We start from the raw sequence: 20798 nt of genomic DNA, 5'->3' as shown, positions 1-20798 counted from the left end.
AACTGACAGTAGTGCACATCAATGAAAGGCAAGCATTTGGACTGAAAACTAATGAATGAAACACATTGTAGATAATAGGTAAATGCTCAAAGTGCATTTCCCACCCCTCATTTACACCAGAATCCAGATAACAAAATAATTACAGATTTTAAACAATTATCACATTCACTGTTCTCAAAAATGAGTGTCAGCAACTACTATAGAAGGTGCAAATACAGAATTTGAGACTGAATAAACATTTTATTGAACTGAGGTCTGTCTGTCCCTTTGCATATTTTGCTGCATCTTAAACCATTCTGTTTCTCCGTGCTATTTTTTAAATTCCTGTCTTTGTTTATGCTTTACCTGCAAAGCACGTTGAGGAAATACTATATAAAAAACATTATTATTTGGTAGAACACAGAAGATAATGTAGATGTAATGTGATATGTATTGATTTTCACATTGCCTAAGATGGGAAATAGCTTTAAGAAGGTGCTTATCAAAAAGGCTTAGACATCTATGTGAAAACAAAATGTTCATCATCTAGACAATGTGGGGAAGCAATAAGTACCATGAAACACAGCTACAAGTGTTCAATTTCAGTCAGGTCATGTTAAAATTTTACAACACAAATAATAATAATAATAATAATAATAATAATAATAATAATAATAATAATAATAATAATTGCTTACACTTATATAGCGCTTTTCTGGACATTCCACTCAAAGCGCTTTACAGGTAATGGGGACTCCCCTCCACCACCACCAATGTGCAGCATCCACCTGGATGATTCGACGGCAGCCATAGTGCACCAGAACACTCACCACACACCAGCTATCAGTGGGGAGGAGAGCAGAGTAATGTAGCCAATTCATAGAGGCGGATTATTAGGAGGCCATGATTGGTAAGGGCCAATGGGAAATTTGGCCAGGACGCCGGGGTTACACCCCCTACTCTTTTCGAGAAACGCCCTGGGATTTTTAATGACCACAGAGAGTCAGGACCTCGGTTTTACGTCTCATCCGAAGGACGGCACCTGTTTTACAGTATAGTGTCCCCGTCACTATACTTGGGCATTAGGACCCACATGGACCGCAGGGTGAGCACCCCCTGCTGGCCCCACTAACACCTCTTCCAGCAGCAACCTTAGTTTTTCCCAGGAGGTCTTCCATCCAGGTACTGACCAGGCTCACACCTGCTTAGCTAATAAGACTCTTGTGTGCAATTGTGGTCATCATGTTGGATGAAAGAACAATCTTTCTAGCGCTGAAGAGAGAAGACTACAAAACTAAACTGAGAAAAAAAAGAGCTTCTTTTTTACATAAAATGAAGTAGGAATTTGAAGCAAGCTACCCAGTCCTTCAGAAACTGGCTGGATTATAGCCACAGGTAACTTGGCTACTGACAACCAAATGAGCTCAATGAACTGAATACCCTCTCTTCATCTGGAACGTCTCTTATGTGCTGGTAATTCCTCAAACAGGACACAGAAATTGGCCATATTAACGTAGCCCCAAAAGAGAAGCATGTTATAGTAATAGTAATTTACGAACTTCACATACTCTTGTACTAGACTAAGTAGACTTAGAAACTCACAGATCTGTCAAAACACTTCACCTTGATGAACTGCAACTGAATGTCAGGGTGACTCATGCAGTAAAAACTGTGATCCAGTTCAAAGCAAGAATAAAAATGCAAAACCAATCTCTTTATCTAGTTCGACCTGGACCGTGGCTTTGTGCTAGGCTGGGCCCTCCTCAGCCCTGAACATGGTACTGTCAGTGTTCCATGCCAGAGAGCAGCAGGCCATGCCTGGGTAAGGTAGCTCCTGTGAAGTCTGCCATGGACAACTGCCAATTGAAAAGGAGGTCAGGTTATCCATTATTGCAGTAAGGCTTAGTAATTTTGTTAAACCAGAACACGCCTTTAGATCCAGGTGAGAGAACAAATTATGAAACTTATGAAACAAAAGCATCATCAAAAAAATAGATGGCCTGTGGCTTTGGCAATGGAAAGCAATCAGAATTTAAAAAAAACCTAGTTCTTTCCTAAAGTTTCCCAAATATATATGCGATAATCAATGATATACACAACATATATAACTATATTAAAAGGTAAATTTCCCTAATGACACTTAGATTTCACTCTTTTAATTTAGGCAATTGCATATACAGTACTCCTGTTCCACCCCCCACCCCCCCAAAGCCCAGATAAATATTTAAGGAACACAGATCCAAGTTACTGCCCAATTTTCAATGCAATGTAGTTCAACAGTTTATAGTTATGGTTTTATTTATTAGTCTTTAAAAACATTTAGCACTTGGAGATTACAGAAGAAGAGAACCAGTCCTCCTTAAAAGAAATACACTTGTGGCATTCAGACAATCTTTACTGGCACTTCTCCTGAGTTGCTATGAGACGCAAATGTAACACTTTAAAACTCTGTCTTATCGCTCTTGACTGCTTCTCTTTAGCTTCAATGATTTGTTACACAGGCAAATCTGGAACAAATACTACAGTAACTGCCCGTCACAGTAAAGCAGAAGGCTATTTGCTTCTAAACGAAACAGGGGTAGCACCCTCTCTGCATGTGTTGCTCCGCCTTGTCTGCTTTTTTCTTGGAAGGCCCTGTTTATACTGGGGCTAGCAGAGTGAAACGGGAGCAGAGGCCCTTTTAGGACACAAAATGAGTGAGAGAGGCCATATATGCAACACAAAACGCTGGAACGAGAGAGCTATACATAGAGCTACCATGTCATAGAGCGCGCTCTTGCCTACATACATACAGTAAATCTCCAGATTCTGTGCAAGCCTTCAGTTCCTGGAAACTCCTCTTGGGAATATTCCACAGGAATATTCTCTTCAGACTATAAACCAAATACATCACAAGATGGTGCTTATATTATTACGACAAGACATGCCGAGCGCTAAGTCTGCAAAATGATATCCAAAACAAAGTGAAACAATAGTCTGTGCTAAACAGCTTAAACTCTATTCAGCTTTTGTAAACGACTTGTACCACTGAAGCTTTGCCACTGGTTCCTGGTTTAAAACTGCCAGGAGTATATTAAAGTTAGGCCTGCAGGATGAAAGCAGTCATGAATGGTCTTTATCTTCACTAAAGTGATGAATCTCAAACTGGATAACAACTGCAAAATGAGACAAAATAGATATGCCAGGAGGATTTTCTTAATGGAAACAAAACTTGAATAAGTTACAAGAGTAATTGAAAACATCTGGCCTTTACTGTTGGTCCCTGAAGAGCTTAAGACAAACAAGGCATCCAAACAGCAAAAGTTTTTTTTCTTCTGTATTAGACAGTCCCCCAACAGATTTCAACAAAGGAATGCAGCTGTTACTTTGTTTCAGCACATATAACACTGCATCCAAACTGGAGGCTGAAGAAAAATTAGTGCATTCTAAATCAGCTTCCAGATTTCAACATAGCAATTTTATAATAGCATGTCAACTGTTCAAATTTTCTCTGGGCTAGTGCTCAATGACAGGAAATGTGGAGTGCTGAAGAAGTGTATTGAGGGACTTTGAAATCTTAAAAAGAATGCAGTTTGGTCCTGGCAAGTTGAAAACCCTGAAGACGTAACTATCCACAATCATTTGGTGTATTTCTCACACCTCTCAGAATATACTATCTGCTTAAGACTTGAAATGAAATAGCTTTTAAAAGGAGGAATAAGTACTGAAGTAACCAGAGTCCCTGTTCCTTTCCAGCCAGTTGTATGCCTCACAGGGAACCAACTACTAAGTACTTCATCAGTCTAGTCACAGGGTAATACAGAGATCGTGACTGTGGGAAAGTTTGCTGGTGGCAGCACACTGCTTTTGTCTGACACAGTGCAGTCCCCAAAAGGCTAAACCATGGGAAGCTTGCAACCAGGGAATGTTTTAATACAGTGTTACGTTATATGTGCATTTTGAAATCATTCCAAATACAAATTGTCAAGCCCCCATATTCATTCTCTGGCATTTGCATTTCTTTGAGAATACCACCTCTGCAAAAAAAATAGTCAAGCAAACAAACAAATCTGAAACTACACCTTCCCAAGGTTACGAGGAACAGCTACGAACATGTACAGTTTTAGCCAGAGCACCACAGCTATGAGAGTGGAATGAAGAAGCAGTTCGCTTCAGAAGAAGAGACAAGGGTTTATTTCTTAAAGTTCATACAAAGGAATTTTAAAGCTAGGACTTGCGCATACATGGGGATGCCATTATAAATAAAACACTGCAAATCTGACAATAACCAGAAACAACGTTCTTGATCTGCATTTAACCCTTTACTGTTAGACTGTGTCTCTGTTTAGCTCACTCAGGATAAAAGGATGCACTGATAAAATACTTTTAGTAAAGCTTTGAATTCATATGTCTTAATTAAAGGTTTTTAGCTACAGCCTCAGTGTTACTATGCTAAAGACAGAAGTCAAAGAATGTACCTACAGAGTACCTACAAAGACAATGTACCGACAGCTATGAATTTCAGGTATTAACTTTTTTACATACCTTTACCAAAGATTCAGAAATAATATTTGATAGATAATTTAATATGATAGTTTAAGTTCCAGCTTCTGCATCACGTAAAAGTAATAATCATTTAATCCCACATATTAAAATAGGATCTTAATCTGAAATAAAGCTGTCAAACCACTATCCATATATGTAAAAGCACTGTGAAATGTACTTAACTACTGTTTCTATAATTAACTCTTAGCTGAAGTACTGTAAATGTTGAAGGCAGATCAACTTGGAAGAACAGGTTCTATAATAATGTTAATGTGAACAATGATGGCTATACAGGTCTTAACATGGCAAAAAAATATTCTATAATTAAAAAAAATTAAATCATTGCTACACAAGTGTGTAAAAATTTTAGGGACACAATTTTATTATAAATGGAAGTCAAAACAAATTGCTTCTGCTCTATACAGTATGTCTGGTTATAGCCTGACTCAAGAGCTGTGGTACATCTAACAATGAATTCACACGTTATATTCTTAATTTATGTTCTAATGTCCCATATATATCTCACCCTACTATATTCAGGTTCTAAACTCTTAATCGGGAATTATAATAAAGCAAAATATTCTCAAGACCCTTTTCTTTTTTGGTACCAAAACAATTAGGTTGCCCTTAATTAAAATGAAACTTCCAACTATCTATCTGCAAAAACTCCAAATTTAACCAACTGTTGTTGAGTCTGAAACTGCCTTCATTCTGCTGTCAGAACTGCAAAATACATGGGTTCCCAGGCAAACCTGTTGCAAGATTTCAAAAGTCAAAAAACATTTTATAAATGCTTCAGTTCATCTCGCTGAAGGTTTATCTGTAGGCTGTGTTATGACAATTCACTCTATATTTTCTTATTTCAATCTCTTTCCATAAAACATACATTTGTGTCATAAGACTATATCTAAACCCACTCAAGGCTGAAAACTGTTCTCTCGGAATAAATACGGTATTGCATTAGTCTTTGTATTTTGCAATTTCTACATAAAGTGTAGCCTAATAATACCGTGGATGTGTACATAATTTGATTTGGTTCCTTACACAATAAAGATAGAAATGATCATAACCAAAACAACAGCAACTATTAAAAAATTGTTGCAAATTCAATTATTGGTGAAGCGTTTTGACAATCCTCTGCTTTAAGCCGATGTAGTTAATAGCCAGTAAGACGAGTACAACGTGATGATATTGTGACCATCTGGAACGAGCTGCAGTGCGAGGTTAAAGACTGCCCCAGTAATGCACTTGACAAATCTGCCCAGTGCACTGTGTCAGCTTATAGGGGTTTAAACACAACAAAGCTTAGGACTGTAATGTTGCGGCCCAGAGAGGGCCTTGTCAAACGTATACATGCTTACGTGGATAGAGGTGGAGTTTAAGAAGATGACACTTACTTTATTTAAATACTATTTAACAAAGTATGTACCGTACATCTTTTCCTCCTCTAACTATTGTATCACAACAACAGTCCTGTACTATTTACATATAAATTCAACATCAGAATCCTCTCAACTGATTTTTGAGTTCCTTCCACAAAAAAAACTACTATCACTTTCTTGAAGGAACTGGAAACCAATATTGATATTTGTTTTGATGAAAAAGATGTTATGTTTCAGCCCCATCGAAAACGATATTAAAATATCGTTCGTAATAAATTTAATTATTATAATGGCACGTTATTATATACATAAAATGAAGGGGATGTAAGGGAGTATTTGCAGACTATTTCAAAGTGCAAAAATATGAAACCCGTGCGGATGTTATTTTTATTTAATTTGTTTAATCTTTTTTCATATCTTGAGTTTATGTTGTAATATGTACCCCTGACGATCTTTTTGTCTTGAAATGTTGTTTGTATTGTAATTTTTGTTATGAATAAATAAAATACAAAACAACTTTCTTGAAGGAATTTACTAGGTTCATCTTAAAACTATAATCCCATTCGAAACAAAATCCTACAGAAAGCACTTTCATTTTAATTCTTCAACTGACTTTTTTCTTTTATTTTTCCTTTGAATTGGGATTCTTTAATGCATAATACAAATCGTTACAAAAATATTTATTTCTTATCATGCCTTAATGTGAAAAGTTATAAATAACCAGAAAAATATCTTTTGCCCCAGTCAGAAGTACGAAAGGAAAAAAATACCATCAAAATGAAAGGGCATTAAATGTTCACATACAGGTTCATTAACCTGCAAGGAACACTACAGTAAAATGGTGCTGATGATCAATGACAGCAAAATTTAGTTTGGTAACTTCAGCACAAAAGTTTTCTTACTAACACCAAGCAGGCAAACTCAACCACATCACAGACGGATGGTGATCTACCCATAATTGTTACGCAAACAGCCAGCGGAAAAATGTTCAGACAGAATGTGTTTTCATTAAGAATGCTTGCCTATTAAACACTCATAGTTTACCAATCCACAGAGAACCCAAGTTTGAAACAGGCTCCCGCAAGCTGCTGTGGCTGTTTGGAGAAAATGAATGGATCGTGCCATGCTATAAATCAGCTATCAGCATATGTGAAAGTACATAGTGCCAATTAATAGAGACCCAGGGCTGATTGCGTCAAGCCTTTCAAAGCTTGTAATTACATTTAGCCTCTGACGAAGGTTCGATGACAAGCTGTTCCAGTCAATGACAAACGGGGGACCTGTCAGGCCTTCACTGCATACAAGATAAACAGAGGGTGGTATCTTTAGGCTGAGCAAATAGTAGTGGAATAAATCACTAAAGGTTGTGATTTCACTGCTTTTATGAATGAGCCACACTAAAGATCTTTCACCTTCTTAGACCACAATACTGTAACAACGCCATAAACAGGTGCATACAAGCTCATGATAATGGTTGCCATGTATTGAATACTAATCATACACTTCCATGTCTTTAGAAAAACAAAAACAGTGAAAAATAAACTTAACAGAACTTTGGCACTGTTCGTCATTCAGAATGGATTTAACACTGTTGGAACTGCTACGTCAAGTATACAAAACACACTGGAATTTAGTCTGTAAAAAACATGAAATGGTCAGAGAGTTCTCCCCAAAGTATTAAAATTAGAAATGCTTAACCTGAGCTATAACCTGAACATGCATGCTCATTTTGTTTAATATAAACTCTGAACAAGGAATAGAACTTCTGTGGTACATGATTCTCCGGGTCTGGTATCGCACTCATACAGCTGCAAGCTGCGATACACCAAGGAAACCCATGTGGTAAAACACAAGAGAATATCAACCTGAGCATACGCAAGAGTAAGCATAGCAAAGACACTTCTTAAACTGCAAGCTGTAATACTCGCCTGTGAACTTACACTAAAAACCATTCAAAGCAAGTACTGAAAAACACGACAGAATTCACAGCGGTAGAATCGGAACTAGGTGAGCCGATTCAATGGGTTCAGCTGCCCAATAGTCCAACTCACATTATGTGTAAAACAAGGAAACTTCATAATTTGTTTAAAAATATGCATCTGAAGGGATGGCACAGTAACATTGGCTCCGTGAAGTGCTAGGTTCAAGTCTGGACCTGGGGTGCTATCTGTGTGGTTTGTATGTTTTCGCTGCGTTTGTGTGGGTTTTCTCCATGTTCTCTGGTTACGTCCCAATTTGTACAAACTGGCCCTGGAATGAGTGTGTACATGTTTGTCTCTGTGTGTGCCTTGTGGTGGACTGGCGTCCCGTCAAGTGTGTATCCTGCCCTGCACCCAATGCTTCCTGGGATAGGCTCTAGGCCACAGTGACACTGTAGTGCAGAAGTGGTTATCAAAAGTGATGTGTGATGTGTGATGTGTGATGGTGGATATGCAACCTATCAGATTCTAGTTACAACGAAGAGAGCAAAGGGAAAATACAAAGGAAATGAGTTTTTGTTTTTTAAAAACATAAAAAAGATATCCAGAGAAGTTGGGCTGGGATGATGATGATTAAACAGCTTGCAAAACAAAACAACTTCTAAGAACTGGAAGGGAAACGGCTTTTCCGATAAGACTTGCTTACACTCGTGCAGCAGCAGAGCAGCAAACAAAACTTGGAAAATTGGTCAGTGCCCCAGCCCTACCAAGATGATCGGATAAATGTGCACCCGAGCTCAGGTTGGAAGATGCATCAAGAAGAGAGAAATGATTTCATTTTGACACTTTAAAAGAGAACAGTGTCTATTAACCTAAGCATTTGAAACAAACAAACCACCCGCTAAAGGAAAAACATCTCTATGCAACTGCATTGAGCAATATTGAAATCTTTACCTTCTTAATCCCATGGAACCTCATTCTAAAAAATTACACCATCAACAAATGAATGATGTGTAAAATTATCAACTTGTCATGCATGTAAGAATCATTATGTAAACAGTCTAGGCCTTTCTTTTTTAACAGCAGCCCACATTTGAACAAACGAAGCTCCAATCTGACCCCTTACTTTTACTCGTGCATTTCATACTAAAACATTATTGCACATAAAACTTATGGACGGAAATTAGTCGCAAAATTCCACAATAGCACTCATATCCCTCCAGGACAGCATACATTTCAGTACTTTTTAGTAAAAAGCATGCCAATATTCCAACTATTCAATCATTTTTTCCTCCCATAATGCGATATATAGACCTTTAATGCATTCAAGTATTGTTTTCATACTGTGTGTTCAGGTATTAGTACAACACATTCTTTAGGCATCACATAAAACAGAGACTAGATAGATTTAACCAACATAAAGACAAAACACATACGCATATAAAAAAAACAATTCTAACATAATTTGAAATGCAGATTAAAAGTACAACACATCATTTAGTATATTCATTTTCACTTTAACTGAACAAATGAATACACAATAATGCTGAAAGTTTTAGTAAATTTTACTCAATAGGACAAAACATCATGGATAACTGATCATCTATCAACAGCACAATACCATCTCATTAAACCAAATTCAGAATTTGTGTTTTCCCTGACTTGTAATTAAGAAAAGTCTTCACTGGTTCAGCAAAATGTAGTGTGCATATGCAACTATATCTGTATTTCATTTTTCTATTTACATTCACTAAAAGCTTAACACTCAAGGGCTGTTATATAAAGCTCTGTCACTGCTGTTCAAGTCTTAGTTTTCTTAGTGTTAGTGCATAGCTGAATTATGTCTAAATGAACAAACTGTAATCATGAGCAACCTGTCCCAAAACTCTTTCCTAAACAACTACACCTTCGATATCCCCCGAGTAATTCACCAGCTAAAGCTTCCTGGTCAGTTTCAAACTCCACTTGGAAATCAGGACAATTCCAACTTAAAATTAGTAAACAGGTCCACACCTACGTTTTAAAACCAGGTCCCTGTAAATGTAACTTATCCCACTGTTTACCAAGAGGAAGAAGCAGCTCATTCCTCTGAGTGGTTTATTGGAACAGGCGCTCACCTGAGAGCAGGCTGAGCTCGGTGGACACACGTTCAAGCCTGGGTCACGGCACAAGCTGACTGTGACTGGGATTCTCCAGGTGGCAGCACAAAATTGGCTAAAGACCGGGTAGGACATCTTGACCACAGCTCTGTTGGTTCTCAGTCACACAGGCACTTACATGCATGTGGTGCTAACAGTGAGGATCAATTTAGTTTCAATTATATTGAAATGCTGGTTGGGGGCATAGAGAACAAGAGCAGAGAGCTGTTGCGTGAAACTAAAAAAATCTACTCTACGCCATGGCCATGTTACTCTCTGCCAGGAGCAAAACTACATCCATTAAGAACCGGAATCTCCCAAATCATTCATTTAGTTTTTTTTAAAAAGCCCACGTCCCTGTTCCATTACTTCAAACTTATACTTCAAGTTACACGGAAAAGAATAACACATATCATCACTTTATAATGTACCGCGATGGACTGGGTGAACCCCATCTTGCGCTCGCTGTTTGCCAGGTAGGCTCCAGCTTCCTGTGAAACCGCATGGTATAAAGCGGTTTGGTAAATGACATGACTGTATGATGTATTTCATTTTTTCACCAGACCATGCTAATTTAGTGTCCGAATGGCCCATTTGACCCCCCAAAATGATAGGATGCTTGTTAGGATGCTGACAAATTGTCGTCATTTGAAGCCTTGTGAATGAAGCAGATAACCTGTTAAAACAATTTAAACGATGGCATCACACCACGTCTCTGATCCGAGCTGAAAGAATTATTTTAAAGACGAGTGACTGAAAAATTGATTTTATTTTCTGTAATTAATTTATTGTTGAAGTGGAGTACAGAGAGCTCTACGCCCCCAAAAAGTCCTTCATAAAATGACATCACAAAACAATCTCAAAGGCCATTTCGTCAGCCCCAAATTCACAAAGCAAGTAGTGTATTTTGTAATCCACATGACAATACTATTACAGAATTAAACCAAATGTCATTACTTTTATATAGCTATTGAATACAGTGTTTGGTTTTACAGTTGGAAGTATCCATGCTTTACCGTTATATTACTGACAGCAAAAGAAATAGTGGAAAATGTGTAGGAGCTCACGTGCACAACAGGCTGCAGAAACGGATACACTTTGGAGAGGAAAATAGTTTAGATTACCAGCAGTGCAAGAAACACTACGAGAGCAACACTACATGCTAGCAGCGAAGATTCAGCTTAATTCTGCCTCCCCAGCCCTTCTTAGGCCTCATCATTGTGGCATAGCTAACGTGGACATACATTTGAATGTTTATCTGAACCATTAAAAGAGATTTTTGCATCTCAGTTTACCAAAGTATTGTGTTTTTTTCATCATTTCAATTCAGATGCATTAAAATTACAGTTTCAATTTTCTGGATTGAATAGCTGCCCTTAAAGCAAGTACCCATGATTTTATTGAAATCACAGCACAAACTGCTTTGCGATTCATTATCATTACTATATACCTGTGAAAATGGCCCTGTAAATGACTTGATTTATTAAGATATAAATTGAAAAGTGGGGGGAGGGAATCTGAATATACAAACATCACAGCACCTGGTGACTCTTTTAGAGTCTTAGTCTAAAATAAGAAATTGCAAGAGTGGATATCCTCATCAGCAACTGCATTGTGCAGACACAGAGAACCCTAGTTATTTGTCATCCAGGATGAAACATGTAGCCTATATACAATTCGCAACATTCTTCACCTCTACACAAGATCTTGGGTTTGCACAATGCAGAACAGTGCCATATCTGCAAGTTAAGTCCATATGTAAATAGTATGTTTAAAGAGAACACCAATGTACTCTGGAACCACAGATAAAACTGCGAAAAGGTGTTCAATAACTTTTTCAACGCTGCCCTTTGCTTTGCAACGCAGCCATGTACTCCCAGAGTGTGAACAGGGGCAGTCGGGCAAAACAAAGTCCTGATCATCTTTCCTTGTTTGCGGCAGGTCGGCATGAGCCAGAGGAACATCTTGAACAGAAACACAGCTCCCCTTGGATCAGGGGCCTGAATCAATCCGAGCAGGCCAATGCAAGCCTACCATAGCCTTGTCTGTCATGAACTCCGCTGAGCAGGGGTGGGCTTTCCTCAAGCCCAACCTTGAGAAAGCATCCCCGCAAACAGACACCACGGGATTCCTTTATTCACCAGCACTGCCAGGAATGGGCTGCAAATCACAGATGAGAAATGCTAATCTTGTCCTCATACAGAGTAAACACGGTGGGTCTCAATTCAAGAAAAAGGCAAAACCAAACAGTACTAACCATGCTCAAATTTCACTAGACCTACTAAAGAGCAAACTGGTGCTTTTCCTATATCTAAGGTTTCTATTTAATATTCAAAGTTCCATATACGAGGCCAAGACATGCCATGAAAACTTAACACCTGATCACAAACAGCAGGTACTTCCAGAAAACACACCGTACAGAGTGATGTGAATAATCAGCTAATGTGTTTTTAAATCATATCTGAAAATAGTTATACAATAATAACTGCAATAACACAGGGCTTCATTTTCAAGCGAATCGTAAAGTGCAAGTTACTGATTTACTTTAATAAGGATTTTGCTTATATGCTATTTCTAGTTTAATTGAACTTCGCTCATTAAGTGTACAACTTCCTTTTGTTTTCATATGTAGTTGCACAATACCCATAGCTTGCTTTTTCATAAAAAGCAGTACCTACTAAGAACAAAACCGTACAGACGCTTCAAACGAGCTGAAGAGGAAAAGCAGGAAATGTTTGCTTCCTAGGTGAGTAACGCTTCAATTGCACTGCTGCACAGATTTCTAATGCATTAACTTAACTTCCCCACTGCATGCAAGCTGCAGGTTTCCAACACTGATGTAGATTTGATCAGTTCTCATAAACAAATCAAGGCTGAACACATCACCATTGCCTCCAACGAAAAATCACATTCTGTTATAATAAAATGTGGGTGCCCTCTCTCTTTTTAGGCCACATCTAAATGCCCTTGCATGAGGTTAGGAGACACTGCTGCAGGAGAATCTGACCTGATGATTAGATATAAACTATGAAACCTCATTATTTATCAATAGTTTATAGGTCACACCAGTGAATTTATACCTACAATATTTTATTTCAGTAACTCAATAACATTTGGGAAGTCTCAAAGTATTTGCAACCAAAGTCCATCACAAATCCCAATTTCAAACATATAAACATGAAAAAAGTTGAAAATGAGGAAAAAGACTTGAATGTAGAAACCCTTAAAATCTTTATCATTATTTAATGAACAACAGTGAAAAAACGAGGGAGCCTAACTATTTGGTTGCGTTTAATCTTAAAATCAAAGTAAAAGTATGAAATTTCATTTCACCTTTAAAAATATTCTTGTGATAACTGAGTGTTCATCTTAACATCACAGACTACAACTTTCATCCCTCTTGGATAAAACCTGTTTAGCTATGTTACCTTATTTAAAATGAATGAGAAAGACCTACAGGAATCTCAAATTATTCTCCAACTGATACTTTGTAGTTGGTTGCTCTCTTAACACATTCTCAAAAACACACTTAAGATTTAAAACTGCAACTACTTAATTGAACCGATTATTATCATACATTATCTAGACACAGATGAACAAATATTGCAACAATATATTCAGTTCTATTTTATTGGTATTTTGCTATTAAAATAAGAAACAGGTTAAAATACTTAAGGTACTTGAACAGTTTTAAAAGGCCTGATTGTTTTCATTATCTTCAGAAATGAGTAGCCTGTGCCATGTCTAATCAGTTTTGTCCACTAAATTTTTATTTAGCTTTAAGTCAGGCAGTGCCAAACAATATTGAGCCCTGTACTTGTTAACGTGGAAGCAGACTGGTATTGGTTATAACAAATGAGCTTTGCATGAATTTTAATATATATATAGTCACAACATTACAGTACACAATAATTTTACAATACAACACCTGACTCTTTAAAAAGAGTCTAAAAAGATCCAACACCTTGACTTTACAGTTGGGAAAATAAATTAATACAAAATTCCAGCACTATCACTTCAATCATTTGATGTTCAAGAAATGGATTTAGAAACAGGTTTTATTTTAACATCAGATCATGACTTCACTTGGTTCATATCATTTCTCATGATAATAATATACATGACAGTAACAAGTTTATCATGGTCAGAGACAACATGAAAAACAGAAGGAAATAAATCTATGCTGGTTTATTTGGAAGTGTTTCCCAGTTATTACTGAAAAGTATACTAAAATTCAGTGGCCTCAGTCGGTCTCGACCTTGCCATCTCTGGTGCCATGTGTTTACAGACTTATCAAGACATTTTAAGAGCAATGAATTACAAACACAGAAATCAGAAGAAATCTCTAGCTCAAGAAGACAAAAACTAAACTAAAAGCAAGTCTCTAGAATGTACAGATTAAGAGGAAGCATGACATTTTCATAAAGTCACAAAACTGATCAACTAAGAATTTCAGATAGCGAGTCCAACTGGCTGCCTTTGTGTAACAAAACTATAGAATGTTATGTCCAAAGAACTCAGCACAAGTAACTTATTCCTTTATTTTACACTGTAAATCAGTTAAGAACAAAATCTCATTTGCAATGAAGACCCAGAGACCCACTTATACTGCAGGGATTTTATAGGAGTATGTTGAGTGAACTACTTCATTCAAGGGTCCAACAGCTGTCTCCCACCACAGCCCTCCAGCACAAACCCCTAACCACTACTTCATGGACTGCCTACAGTTATACAGTAACTCTACGGCTTATCAGACTAATACCCCATAAGTCATGAATAACGTTTTTAACCCAAAAACACACTATTATGTGAGATATATATATATGATTTTTGGATATACCAACTAACTTTTTTAATCAACATTACTCAAAAGTGTTCACTTGCCATTTTATCATACTGTACATATACAATCTCTTAATTTCACATTGTACACATACTGCAAAACTAGTGGTAAAAATATGAATCACACACATCATAAGTAATTGACCATTGATATACCTGAATTTTATTTAAGCATATTGTTTGTGCTTTTCATAGAGCTTTTTTTTAGCATTATAGTATTTTTAAAATTAATTTTTCAAATCACTAAAGCACACAAACCCATTGGAAGTAATTCACCTAACCTATACCAATTGCTCTATACTTTGTTATTGCAAGGAAAGCCTGGTATTTACTAGTTTACAAAATTCCCCTTTAGCAGATTCTATCCATTAAAGTGAAGTCCATTAAACTGAGGGTTCACTGTAATACTTTATTTACAACAATTTACAGTACAGCCAGAAAAACACTTGAATTTGTCAGGAAACTCTCTTAAATGCGCGCTATACAAAAATAAAAACCTCACCGTCTCCATCTTTGTTTCCATGTACTGTAAATGCCAATGTCTGAGCTATATCTTTTGCTGATGTACTAGCTTACACTGAAAACCTGCTTCTTATATGCAGTTTAATGCAAACATGCTGATCCTTTAACTGCATTTGTGTTTATCATAATATTTCTCAGTAACCAGTAGAAACAGAGAAGCTTTGGTAACAGGAAGGGGGAGAGAAGTGTCCAACTCCACCTTATCGTTAGAAGATAATCTGCATTGATAAAAGAAGAAAATTGACATGGTGAACTAGGAACCATTGATATTTGATTAACAGTCCTGAAATGAAATTATTCTCACAAGGTATAACTTTAATGACAATTCCAGTATCTCACATGTGAGAAAAAGTTCAAGATTTCTGTAGAAGTCAAATGCTTATTTTTTTCCCCACACTCTATTGAGTTTAACAGAGGACGCCCAACGTGGAAAACTAGTTTCAGCTAAGCACAAACAAATGCAAAGTTATCTGCTTTTTCACCCCCAAAAGAGCCTGCATAATTGGGATCAGCTGTTATAACTTTAATATTCAGCTTCACCGGTGTATTTAACCGCTGCATACGTGATCAGAGCATTGTTACCTTAAAAAAGCAAGAGTGTTGCTAGACTAAAGTCCCATAGACAGATTTTGGTGAGGTGTATGTGGTTGTGTAGTAGTGGTGGTCACTGTGGTGAAGCAGAAGGTGGGTATTGCTGCCACTAATAGCTGACATTTCTGAATGAACAGAAAAAAGAGAGAGACAGGCAAGCACACTTAACCTTTTCAGATGTAGAAGCTATGCTCTGTTTAATAAGGACAACCCAGCTGCTGGACATTTCAATCTAAATTTCCACATACAGTCACATGTAGTCTAGACTACATTAAATGTTTTGATTTTGTAGCTTTAATAGCATCTGGCTGCAAGACCTGAAAGGGATCAAGCTGATAGGCAATGATACCCCATTCTTTTTTTTTCCTGAAAAGTTTATGTTCACCTAAATAACATATTCTACCTGTTTTACAGGAATAATAGTGCAGTCTCTGCATTTTGTAAAGATGTGAAACTAAATCTTCAAAGGGCCTATAAAAAGAAATAAAAGATAATACCCTGAAGGTCCCAAACAAAATACATCTTGGCAGTCCCTACAAGTAATGCTCTGAACTCTTTTCAGGGGTAGAAGAAGGCAATGATAATAAGAAACAAGACAAATGAAGCTGGCCTGAAAATGTGCAGTTAAATCAAACAATAACCGAAATCTTCAAACTGTTATGCCAAAAATAATTCCACATGACAATCCAGCTCAAACTTCCAATGGTCTATGTTGAATTTTCCATTCTCAGGGCCTCTATGAGAGCTGGTTCATAGTACACCACTTCAGCAAATGTAGAGACATTGAAGGTTTCCTCTTACCTCTTCCATCTGCCAAAATACAGTAAAAACAAATGTTTTGAATCTAAATCTCTAGACATAAAATGGTTTTTGAGAGGTCAGGGAGAGGAGCTGCATTAGCTTGTAAACTGACAAGGAACAAGTAGAGGTTAATTCCTCTCTAAAAAGTAAAAAATGAATAAGCAATGTTTCAATTATGGGAGTGAGGTTCAGCAACTAATATGTTTTGTCTTCTTTTTACTTTTTACCATGTTTTCATTTTTTAAATGAGTGTAAAGTTTATTTTTAAATAATAAGAACTGAAAAATGTAATAAGAAACTCACCCATTTAAAACATACTTTACAACCACCTATGAATCCCCCATCGGGAGTAACAAACTATTAATGAGAATATTCCAGTCATATCTGATACTAAATTAGTGGTAACCATACTGAAGTTTGTGGTTTTACTTTAAATCAATAATGTTCCTATCAAATCACAAACAAGTTATATAAACCATAAGGTTCTACAGTATTCATATCTTAGCCTTTAAGATTTTTCAGTCAAGAGGTGATCAACTCAATGCATAAATGAATCTCTAACAATCTCTCTTTACCCTATTAGAAACCTGAAACCTTTTTATCAAGAACAATGTTCTATAGGCTATTTCTGCTTTTGATACTCTGTTATCTATTTAAAAGCTGAAATCCTAACCACAAATCTGAGCAAAAAGAGGAACCGTGAACTTGAGATAAAGGATGCACACAGCTCAGCCAACACTATTAGAGCTTTTGAAAATCTGGGGAAAAAAAACGTTATATCTGAAAGTGAAAGCTGTGACTTTTCACATTGATAAACACGTGAACTACACTTAAAAGTATTCTTAAAAGTCCGTTAAGCATGTAAAATTAGATCTATCAAAATCAAACTCTGCTCTCATAAACGTGGATCTACAATATGTAATGAGAAAATCTAAAACTAAACAGAACTGAATGATTTTTGACAGAATACAGAGATCCTACTTAAACTTCTGTCATGTACACTGCACAGAGTGGACTTAAGTTTATACTCGATGAAACCGACCTGAGTGTGTCGTTATATTAAACCAGATCCGTAATATATGGTAGTAGCATACAATCATGGGATTGGGCTTGCGAATTTTGGTTTTACCCGCAAAAGGTCGGAAGGTTATGACAAGTCGAAAAGCTTGTTCGTAGCTCAAAGATCGTGATGAAGAGTTTGGATCATCATTTAAAGTCCGTGCTCTTAAAAGTACCACAAACTTTTCGTGGCCCTCGAAGTAGTTTTTTGCATGCGATACAGTATTTAAAGGCATCTCAAAAGGCCTTCGACCTCGGCAGCAGATCTGAAATAAACTTCGCCGAACTGGCCTTAACTACAGAAAGCAGTAACCAAGTACACACCGCGCCGCAGCACTTTGAGACGCGTAAAATCGGGGTTATTTTCTTCCTTCTGTTGCATTTACGATTGTCTTCTTCTGCCATCTACAGCGGTGTGAATTACCGCACAATATCCAGTCACTGGTGGACTGTACTGTCTGGAGTCAAAACAACAGGCCTCTCGTCAGAATTGCCTAAGTGTATGCGCTATCGCCGAATAATAAGGTCAAGCGTCTTTCAAGCAGTAACAGTAATATGACCATCGCCACCAACTGTGGTGTCGTTGTGCAATATGAGGGGATCGGACACCGATACGAGATTTGAAGAAAAGTACGGAGATTAAATAAGTGACTAAACCAGAGGCTGGCAGGCCTATGCTCAGGTCCCTTGCATTAATCCTTATCCCAGCTTTTTGTACTGGAGCTCGGTGTGGTTGTGCAATGCTCAAACACAACACAGCTCGTCGGATCTACGGGGAAAGGCGACATTAGGACCGCCTAAATGAAATGATCTGGTTTATACTCAGATGTCACTTGGCCAGCCGGCTAGGGACAGACCACTCCTGCCTGCGTTTTCATCTTCGCGTGTGTCTTCACCCCGTCTTCTTTCTGTTCCGAGCCCTCTTTCTTTTTTTTTTTTTCGGACACATAAACACACCCCCTCCTCCATCCCTACCGTGCCCTCCCTACATTGTGTGCGTTAGGTGTATGTGTATGTGTGTGTGTGGGGGGGGTGTTATGTGTAAAGATGTTTACTCCGGCTGGAATGAATGAGCCTATGCCCTCCCAACGCTTCTCCAGCGACCCCCCCCCTCCTCCTCTCTCCCCTCGACTCGTCTGCTCCTGCCCCCCGGTCTCTCCGCTCTCACTCACCGCTCTCCAGCTCGTTGCCTTTCTTGGCGGTAGCAGCGTTTCCCATCGTAAGGAAGACACAGCAGTGGCTCGGAGTGCAGGAGATGGCGATACTGCTTGCTGGAAGGGGTTCCTCGTCGTATTCCTCGTCTTCGCTCTTGTATTTGTTATATGTCTATATATATATGTATATATCAGAGGGGGGAATTCAGATCCTGGTTTGCCAGCCCCTTTCTTCCTCTTGATCTTTTTTTTTTGTCTTGCTGTCGGGGAACCTCTCGTCTTTACCTCGCTAGCATATAGTCACACTCTTTTTTTTCCCCCTCAGCCTCCACTGTTGATTCTCATCCACCACAAAAAAAACACACACACTCAGAGCACACACCGGAAGTGACGGTAGGTCAAGGAGAGGAACTACAGCGACACCTGGCGACCAAGTCCCATACAGTAGGGAGACAGCGGCGCGCTGGACGTGACACAGACCGGGGTGCACAATAGCCAAATCACTACCAATTGATTGACTCTTACCGCTGTGACGCAATTGTGAACCAAGCCAACAGAAGAGCTTCCAAAGTACAAAACTGAACCAAACCAAATAAACACCGCGGCAGGGCTTTTTACCGAGAGGTGAAAATGCAGGGATTCCCCCCAAAAGAAAATGAGAACAATTTTAATCCCAGATCCTCTGTAGTGTGTACAAATAACATTCACATAGATCTTTTCTGACAGCGTGAACTGGGTGTCTGTTGACCATCTCTTAGGCTTAATGTTTTAAAAACTAACGTCATCATTAACAGTAAAGGTTTAAGATTGATTTTATTAGTACATTTTAACTTATAATCTAACAATTGTTTTATATTTTTATCTTCATTAGAACATACTTCTTCAAAAAGTTACATGAAAGCCTTCTGTTTTAAAGAGGGAAATTGAGAAATCTGGTGGTTCAGAACTTCTGTGGAATTGACAATCACTGCCTGAGCCACTGAGGTGGGACTATTTTGCATATCAAACTCTTTGAACTCGGGAGACAACATCATACTCGTGGCAAAACAATACAAAACTACCAGGGGGGAGAATCTAAACATATCAAATCGATTACACCCAATTTGAACTTTCAGTTGTTGCGGCTTCAAATAAAACCTGATACGTGTAATTTGAGGGGCTTTATGTCAAACATTAAAAACACAACTAGCTAACTATCGTTTTACAAATCAGAAGTCAGTCTAATACACCTGTTCTTACGGCCTACCTTGATTCATTTTGAGACAGATAAGGGTTTCATCCCTCGGCATCAGACCCAGCGAGTACCCGCGGGGGCGCGAGAGGGCGGCGCGACCGCTCCATTGCCGTTAAACCGGAGACGCCGGTCACCTGGCAGTGCGGCGCTAACTGACATAACAACAGCTAATTACAGCCGCCTACTGGGGTTTAGCAAGGTGTGTGCTTTCCTCTTGGTCTTGGGGTTTGGAGTTAAGGCTCAGTTTTGTTAAGATTTCCTTATGCACGTTGTTATTTTTATTTGCAAAAGTAAAAAATATAAATAGACGGGTACGATTCAAGATCACCGTTGTCAATCCCGCTGAATAATCAGATGTGATATTCATTTAATGGTTTGTTTTTTAAAAAAAAACACGATAGGCGATTACAGCATAGTAAAGGCGCAAATATAAAACTGTACCCCACCACCACCACTCTACAAGTAGCTGAAAAATATGTAAAAATCTGAAAGAATCTCCCACCTATCACTTACCACCCATTACTGCCAATGAAGTGTAAGTCTCCACCCGAGCACACAGGTAGTCAATAAACACATAACAATATCTCATATCACAAAACAAGTTTTTTCAATTGTGAAATTAGCCACCTACTTCTAAAATTGGCAAACACATG

At 38.0% G+C, this 20798-nt stretch overlaps 1 protein-coding gene across 2 annotated transcripts in view; it reads right to left on the bottom strand.

The window, feature by feature from the left end:
• The window catches only part of prkacba (protein kinase, cAMP-dependent, catalytic, beta a), a 49047-nt gene extending 28800 nt beyond the window's left edge, over nucleotides 1-20247 (bottom strand). Inside the window, exon 1 of one of the 2 annotated variants that reach the window (XM_015355709.2) lies at nucleotides 20158-20247. In XM_015355709.2, coding sequence (XP_015211195.1) covers nucleotides 20158-20200 — 43 coding nt within the window. In that variant the 5' untranslated portion in view covers nucleotides 20201-20247. Of the gene's footprint in view, nucleotides 1-18929; nucleotides 19285-20157 lie in introns of those variants that run through there. The other variant, XM_015355708.2, reaches the window with a different exon arrangement.
• Nucleotides 20248-20798: the final 551 nt, after the last annotated feature.

This window comes from Lepisosteus oculatus, chromosome 9, assembly GCF_040954835.1.
Source record: "Lepisosteus oculatus isolate fLepOcu1 chromosome 9, fLepOcu1.hap2, whole genome shotgun sequence".
Classification (NCBI taxonomy): Eukaryota; Metazoa; Chordata; class Actinopteri; order Semionotiformes; family Lepisosteidae; genus Lepisosteus; species Lepisosteus oculatus.
This window is presented reverse-complemented; position numbering and strand designations above follow the sequence as displayed.